We start from the raw sequence: 8940 nt of genomic DNA, 5'->3' as shown, positions 1-8940 counted from the left end.
CCCTGGGTCCCTCAGCATCCATGGCAGACGACTCCTCCGAAAAGTAGGAGATAGTTACTCCTTCGACAGGAGGACCAATTGCGGCCCGCTATCCTCATGGAGGACAATCTGATAGACAAAGAATTTATCCATCAGATGGAGATCAAGATGGAGCGATCACTTTGTTAGATGGGCCTGTCACCATCATCACCGGCGTATGTCAAGGAAAGCCACCGTCCCCGACCTGCGTCCGCGTGAAGCGGGAGCCGGCTGCCCCTCCAACGGGTCAAGGAGGAACACACGTTCCCTCCGCACAACCATGGCCTCCACATCGGTGGCCAAATCAAGGAGGATACCGCGTCCCCAGCGCATCCGTCGCGTCAAGGACGAGCTAGCGTCGCCCCGGATGCATAGCCGGTACACCAACATTGATGGGCCAGTGTTGCCCCCTTGTCGCAACCGCCACCCCATACAAGAGGATATACTGCCCGCAACCACGAAGGTGCGGTGCCTCCTCCTCCACTACCTCGGATCGTGTCCAAGCAGGAACGCATGACGAGATAATATGTGCGGTACGGCCGTCGCAACGCCACTCGCCGCTCCGCGTTCGCCAAGTCCGACACGGCACCAGAGTGGATCCCCCACAACCCGGACATAACCTTTGTGTGGGCCCTTGACCACTCCATCACCACCATAGAGACGGTCGTTCGCCGCCGCCGCTTGGACGACGAGATCGTGAAGATATGCGAGGAATGGTATCTTAGCGACTCCCCCGATAACCCCAGCAGGGTCAAGGCTATCGTTAGAGCTCTACGGGCACCGTCTCCTTTGGCCTTGGAGGCCCTCCGCACTGAGCTGGAGGAGGCCCAACGGCTCCTCTGCGAGCGTCAGGAAGCCTCCGGACAAGGCTGAGGCGGCCCTCCGGCGCCCTTCTGCATTGGAGGGACAATGGCAACAAAGACGGGACGTACCGCAACGGCGGTGCGGCATGGCAGGGCAGCCACGCATACATGGTGGTTGTCCGGTATAGGTTTTTGGAGTTTTTCTCTAGTTTTTAGTTAAACAGTCGAAATATCGACTGTATTATCTAAATTATGTCTGAACTTCAGTTAAAATCATCCGATTTGCATGAATTTTATCCTTTTTTAAACTTGATTTGAAATGTATGAAGATAGCGTTGAATGTCCGTCTTATGCATCAGTGTCCCTGGAATACCCCCGTCCGTGGACATATGTGGTATCCGGCTTGCCAGTCATCGTTGGGGATGCCCTAATAAAATCTTATACGTACTACTAGTAAACTTGTATGTAACTCCACCATTTTTCTTGCCGTAATGTTGTAATATCATTATCCTCCAATGTTAGCAGACCTCTTTGACCCTGAATGCCAAGACATATTACACATATATCCCTTTGATGTGGGGTAGACTTTCCCTAGACTCGTCTAAGAGTCAATGCTATTCAAGTACCAAAACGATGACCCACAGTTGCGGGTGCTGCCTTCTCTAGCTACACTATATGCCAGCCTACCTAGCTACCATGCATATGCATGACATGCATTGTCAAAGGGATAGCATGCATGGCATCCTAACAATCTGCAAGTGCTTTTTTCTAGTACCACTCTATATATATCATCCCCATCTCCCTCCCCCTACCTTCCCATACCCTCCATGTTCCCTTAGCAAGAAAGAGAATCCACCTCACCATCTAGAAAGAGAGAAACACAGAGATGAGGAACCAGAGGATAGCTCCTATCAGTTGCTCCTCTTCAAAGACCAACAACAACAAGCAAGAGGAGCCACACCTCTCAGGGGCTTACATTAGGAGCCTTGTGAAGCATCTTAGCTCCTCATCGACGGCAAGATCCAGAGACCACCACCACATAACCATGGGCACCAAATCATACCAAGAAGAGCAACAAGGCTCACAAACTACACCACCATCTCTACAGCAACAGCAGCCACACAAGAAGCAGGTGAGGAGGAGGCTCCACACGAGCAGGCCATACCAGGAGAGGCTACTCAACATGGCGGAGGCCAGGCGAGAGATCGTCACCGCTCTCAAGATCCACAGAGCCTCCATGAGAGAAGCCAAGGAGCAGCAGCAACAGCAACAACTTGTGCAACAATTGCAACATCAGCAAGAGGTCCAGGTAGTGCAAGATAATAGGGTAGCTTTTAGTGCACCCGGCATGAGCTCATATGGTCCCTTCTCAGATTACTTACACAGCAGTTCCCCATTCGCATACTCCACATCAACAAGCAACAGTGGTTACTCTTATTATTCATCTCCTCCACTCCTCCCTTACCACACACCTGTAGTTGTACCCATGCTTCCCATGGTAGATGCTTTAGATCAGTTGGTGCCGTTGCCTACGCAGCCACTAGGGCTCAACCTGACCTTCGATGGCTTTGGTGGTGGTGTTGCTGGCGAAGATGCCAACAACTTCACTGCTACTAGCAGCTCCTTTGATCCTCCTTCATTGGTCCAACAACCATCACCTGCTTCCTCCTATTCTGTCTACTCCTCTCCGCCGCCGGCGACGATGGTGAGCCAGGACATGGCGTCTGCTGCTGCCGAGAACACCTCACAGTCGCTGCACCGGGTGCTGGACGAGGAGGAGATGGCGGCGATCCACTCGGCTGGGGAGCGGCATGACATCGAGTGGAGCGACACCGTGAACCTGGCCACATCGGCGTGGTGGAGTAGGCTACTCGAGAGCGTGGAACATGGCGAAGGCGACGATGGGGCCACGGTGGCGCAGGAGACTTGCAAGGCGGACTCCATGGGGATGCATCTGAGTGATGAGTACTGCCGCCAAGACGTGTCCTTTCCATGGTAAGCTACCTATAATGAGGCCCAAAAATTAAATTAAGGTGCAAAAAGTAGTCTAGTAATAAGGGGGTCTTAATTTTTGATTTTTTTTGCAGTATGGACATCGGAGAGATCGAAGGATGGAATGCGGATTGGTTCTCATGACATGGCAACCATCATATCTCAGGGGAGAATTGACAGTTCATCATTTCACTGTACCTCGGAATAATGGAAATTAAATTAAGGCTCCTCTTCAGATTGCAAATACTTGCTGCATGGATGCAAACTGTTTTATTTATTGCATGTTTTCTGTGCTGGGTAACTTTGGATCTCTATAATTTCTGTTTTTTGCTACGACTTTACCGTGGTCTTGTAGGATCTCGTCATCAAACGACTAGCTAAGCTAGCTATGTCTGCAGAAGACTGATGCATGCATCTGTGCTAATGTGTGAATATATATATGATCAATCCAAGAATTACCCACTGTAGCCGGCATATAGCTACAGATTCACTACTACTCCCTCCGTTCCTAAATATAAGTCTTTTTAGATGTTTCACTAAAAGACTACATACGGATGTATATAGACATACTTTAGAGTGTACATTCACTCATTTTGCTCCTTATGTAGTCTTCTAGTGAAATCTCTAAAAAGACTTATATTTAGGAACAGAGTGAGTAGGATTCATGCAAATATCTTGAAACGAACTTACTATTACTTTGAGGCGAAAAATAAGATACTGCCTATATGCATAGGGTGCATAGTGCCTAGAGAGTAGAGAGTAGACTGGCAGTCACAAATATTGGTCTTAGCCTGGCACGCACGCATGCTTCAGCAGAGAAGTGTGAGCTGTAGCAAGTATGCAGCCATGGAAGGGCTTATAGGGCAGTACGAGGAGGGTGGTCATCAGGTGTGATCAGGTTCACTTCACCTCGCTTTCACTACCTCGCATTTTGTGATTCACCTCTCTGATGTATCTTGGTTCTCTAAGGACAACTTCAACCAACGGATCGATCCAAACGAACGGCGATTTCGTTCGCTTTTTGTTCGTTTGGGTCGGCCAAGCGGACACGAACGTCCATTTTCGCAAATGAGTTAGCTCGTACGCCCAATGCTGACCGGATCCATTTTTTGCCGACGAGAAAAAAAGACATGATACATAATTAAACATTAAAAGACGGCCACGAAGACGGGCAATAGTCCACGCGTCGCGTCTGCATTATATTAAATAAAAAAACTAAAATTGTGTCCATGCAACCCTAGGCGTCGTCGTCGTCGTTATCGGGGCCGGTGAGGTCGAACAGCGTTGGCGTAGGGCTGGCCCAGGGGAACGTCGAGTTCCAGAGCGCAGCTGCTTGCGCCTCCGTCGTCTGCCCCGCCGGCACGGGCTGTGATGGTGGTGGTGGTAGCGCAGCAGCACGAGCACGCTCCTCCTCCTCCGCCTCCCGTCGCTCCTCCTCTTCCTCCTTCTCCAGCTACATGAGCCGCAGGCCTTCGGCGTGCTCCGCCTGCAGGAGCACCGACCTCCAGTGCTCGAGGTAGGCCTGCTCCTGCAGCGGGGTCGCGCCCAGCCAGATGGGCGGCGCGCTGCCGAACTCCTGGACGACGCCAATCCACTGGTAGACCTGCCGCGGCAGCGCGGGCCCGGGCTCGGGCTCCGGCGGAGGTGGCACGACGCAGTCGCCGGCGGCCGACAGTGCCATGGCCTCCGCGAGCTGATGCTGGTACGTCGCCTCCTCTTCGGCCATGCGTCGCGCTTCTTCCTCGCTGTCGCAGAGGACACCAGCGAGCGCCGCCTGGTAGGCGGCCTCAGGCTCCTAGTCCTCATCGCCGACGATAGGCGGGGGCGGTGGAGGGCCTCCTGGCTGCACTTGGCGCACGCCACGGCGGCGCTGCTCCTTGTGCTCCACCGCGAAACACACCTCCTAGTTAGGGGAGTCGTCCGCGTATGTGGGGTCTCGCCGCTGCTCCGCCGTCAGCAGATGTCTTCGCTTGGTCACCTCCTCCGCATGCACCCACGTCGACCGTGGCACGGCCCACACCGGAATCCTCTCCGGATCCAGATGCCAGTCTGTTGGAATTATGCCCTAGAGGCAATAATAAATGTATAGTTATTATTATAATTCCTGTATCAAGATAATAGTTTATTATCCATGCTATAATTGTATTGAATGAAGACTCATTTACATGTGTGGATACATAGACAAAACACCGTCCCTAGCATGCCTCTAGTTGGCTAGCCAGTTGATCGATGATAGTCAGTGTCTTCTGATTATGAACAAGGTGTTGTTGCTTGATAACTGGATCACGTCATTGGAAGAATCACGTGATGGACTAGACCCAAACTAATAGACGTAGCACGTTGATCGTGGCATTTTGTTGCTACTGTTTTCTGCGTGTCAAGTATTTATTCCTATGACCATGAGATCATATAACTCACTGACACCGGAGGAATGCTTTGTGTGTATCAAACGTCGCAACGTAACTGGGTGACTATAAAGATGCTCTACAGGTATCTCCGAAGGTGTTAGTTGAGTTAGTATGGATCAAGACTGGGATTTGTCACTCCGTGTGACGGAGAGGTATCTCGGGGCCCACTCGGTAATACAACATCACACACAAGCCTTGCAAGCAATGTAACTTAGTGTAAGTTGCGGGATCTTGTATTACGGAACGAGTAAAGAGACTTGCCGGTAAACGAGATTGAAATAGGTATACGGATACTCACGATCGAATCTCGGGCAAGTAACATACCAAAGGACAAAGGGAATGACATACGGGATTATACGAATCCTTGGCACTGAGGTTCAAACGATAAAGATCTTCGTAGAATATGTAGGATCTAATATGGGCATCCAGGTCCCGCTATTGGATATTGACCGAGGAGTCTCTAGGGTCATGTCTACATAGTTCTCGAACCCGCAGGGTCTGCACACTTAAGGTTCGACGTTGTTTTATGCGTATTTGAGTTATATGGTTGGTTACCGAATGTTGTTCGGAGTCCCAGATGAGATCACGGACGTCACGAGGGTTTCCGGAATGGTCCGGAAACGAAGATTGATATATAGGATGACCTCATTTGATTACCGGAAGGTTTTCGGAGTTACCGGGAATGTGCCGGGAATGACGAATGGGTTCCGGGAGTTCACCGGGGGGGGGGGGGGCAACCCACCCCGGGGAAGCCCATAGGCTTTGGGGAGACACACCAGCCCTTAGTGGGCTGGTGGGACAGCCCCAAGGGGGCCTATGCGCCAAGGAAAGGAAATCAAAGGAAAAGAAAAAAAAAGGAGGGAAGAACTGGGAAGGGAGGGGGACTCCTCCCACCAAACCAAGTCCAACTCGGTTTGGGGGGGGGAGTCCTCCCCCCCTTGGCTCGGCCGACCCCTTGGGAGTCCCTTGGACCCCAAGGCAAGGTCCCCCTCCCTCCTCCTATATATATGGGGCTTTTAGGGCAGATTTGAGACGACTTTCTCACGGCTACCCGACCACATACCTCCATAGTTTTTCCTCTAGATCGCGTTTCTGCGGAGCTCGGGCGGAGCCCTGCTGAGACGAGATCATCACCAACCTCCGGAGCGCCGTCACGCTGCCGGAGAACTCTTCTACCTCTCCGTCTCTCTTGCTGGATCAAGAAGGCCGAGATCATCGTCGAGATGTACGTGTGCTGAACGCGGAGGTGCCGTCCGTTCGGTACTAGATCGTGGGACTGATCGCGGGATTGTTCGCGGGGCGGATCGAGGGACGTGAGGACGTTCCACTACATCAACCGCGTTCTCTAACGCTTCTGCTGTACGATCTACAAGGGTACGTAGATCACTCATCCCCTCTCGTAGATGGACATCACCATGATAGGTCTTCGTGCGCGTAGGAAAATTTTTGTTTCCCATGCACGTTCCCCAACAGTGGCATCATGAGCTAGGTTCATGCGTAGATGTCTTCTCGAGTAGAACACAAAAGGTTTTGTGGGCGGTGATGTGCGTTTTGCTGCCCTCCTTAGTCTTTTCTTGATTCCGCGGTATTGTTGGATTGAAGCGGCTTGGACCGACATTACTCGTACGCTTACGAGAGACTGGTTTCATCGTTACGAGTAACCCCCTTTGCTCAAAGATGACTGGCAAGTGACGGTTTCTCCAACTTTAGTTGAATCGGATTTGACCGAGGAGGTCCTTGGATGAGGTTAAATAGCAACTCATAGATCTCCGTTGTGGTGTTTGCGTAAGTAAGATGCGATCCTACTAGATACCCTTGGTCACCACGTAAAACATGCAACAACAAAATTAGAGGACGTCTAACTTGTTTTTGCAGGGTATGATTGTGATGTGATATGGCCAATGATGTGATGTGATATATTGGATGTACTAGATGATCATGTTGTAATAGAAATATCTACTTGCACGTCGATGGTACGGCAACCGGCAGGAGCCATAGGGTTGTCTTTATACTAACGTTTGTGCTTGCAGATGCGTTTACTATTTTGCTAGGATGTAGCTTTAGTAGTAATAGCATAAGTAGCACGACAACCCCGATGGCAACACGTTGATGGATGATCATGGTGTGGCGCCGGTGACAAGAAGATCGTGCCGGTGCTTTGGTGATGGAGATCAAGAAGCACGTGATGATGGCCATATCATGTCACTTATGAATTGCGTGTGATGTTAATCCTTTTATGCACCTTATTTTGCTTAGAACGACGGTAGCATTATGAGGTGATCTCTCACTGAAATTTCAAGACGAAATTGTGTTCTCCCCGACTGTGCACCGTTGCTACAGTTCGTCGTTTCGAGACACTACGTGATGATCGGGTGTGATAGACTCAAAGTTCACATACAACGGGTGCAAAACAGTTGCGCACGCGGAACACTCGGGTTAAGCTTGGACGAGCCTAGCATGTGCAGACATGGCCTCAGAACACATGAGACCGAAAGGTCGATCATGAATCATATAGTTGATATGATTAGCATAGGGATGCTTACCACTGAAACTACTCTCGACTCACGTGATGATCGGACTTGGGATAGTGTAAGTGGATCATGAACCACTCAAATGACTAGAGAGATGTACTTTTTGAGTGGGAGTTTAGCATATAATTTGATTAAGTTGAACTCTAATTATCTTGAACATAGTCTAAGTCCACTTTGAATATATTTGTGTTGTAGATCATGGCTCACGCAAGTGTCATCCTGAATTTTAATACGTTCCTAGAGAAAGCTAAGTTGAAAGATGATGGAAGCAACTTTGTAGACTGGGCTCGTAATCTTAAGCTTATCTTACAAGCTGGAAAGAAGGATTATGTCCTTAATGCTGCGCTAGGAGATGAACCACCCGCTACGGCTGATCAGGATGTTAAGAACGCTTGGTTAGCGCGTAAGGAGGACTACTCAATAGTTCAATGTGCAGTCTTGTATGGCTTAGAACCGGGACTTCAACGTCGCTTTGAGCGTCATGGAGCATTTGAGATGTTCCAGGAGTTGAAGTTTATCTTTCAGAAGAACACCCGGATCGAGAGGTATGAGACCTCCGATAAATTCTATGCTTGCAAGATGGAGGAAAACTCGTCTGTGAGTGAACATGTGCTCAAAATGTCTGGATACTCAAACCGTCTAGCCGAACTGGGGATTGAACTCCCGCAAGAAGCTATCACTGACAGAATCCTTCAATCACTGCCGCCAAGCTATAAAGGCTTTGTGTTGAACTACAACATGCAAGGGATGAACAAGTCTCCCGGCGAGTTGTTTGCGATGCTGAAAGTCGCAGAGTCTGAACTCCGTAAAGAGCATCAAGTGTTGATGGTGAGCAAGACCTCTAGTTTCAAGAGAAACGGCAAAGGCAAGAAGGGCAATTCGAAGAAGAGCGGCAAGCCTGTTGCCAATCCGCCGAAGAAACCCAAGGCTGGACCTAAGCCTGAAACAGAGTGCTTCTATTGCAAGGGTATGGGTCACTGGAAGCGCAATTGCCCCAAGTATCTGGCAGATAAGAAGGCGGGCAAAGAAAAATCAGGTATATTTGATATACATGTTATTGATGTGTACTTAACCGGCTCTCGTAGTAGTGCCTGGGTATTCGATACCGGTTCTGTTGCTCACATTTGCAACTCGAAGCAGGAACTGCGTAATAGACGAAGGCTGGCGAAAGACGAAGTGACGATGCGC

At 50.0% G+C, this 8940-nt stretch overlaps 1 protein-coding gene across 1 annotated transcript; it reads left to right on the top strand.

The window, feature by feature from the left end:
* Positions 1–1661: 1661 nt before the first annotated feature.
* On the top strand, positions 1662–3097 carry LOC123399417. The gene is made up of 2 exons (XM_045093829.1): positions 1662–2816; positions 2909–3097. Exons 1-2 carry the CDS (start codon positions 1708–1710, stop codon positions 2955–2957), a joined length of 1158 nt encoding a protein of 385 aa, XP_044949764.1. The 5' UTR covers positions 1662–1707; the 3' UTR covers positions 2958–3097.
* Positions 3098–8940: the final 5843 nt, after the last annotated feature.

The sequence above is a fragment of the Hordeum vulgare genome, chromosome 5H (genome assembly GCF_904849725.1).
Source record: "Hordeum vulgare subsp. vulgare chromosome 5H, MorexV3_pseudomolecules_assembly, whole genome shotgun sequence".
Lineage (NCBI taxonomy): Eukaryota > Viridiplantae > Streptophyta > Magnoliopsida > Poales > Poaceae > Hordeum > Hordeum vulgare.
Note: the sequence above shows the minus strand (reverse complement) of the source record. Positions and strands in the feature narration are given on the sequence as shown.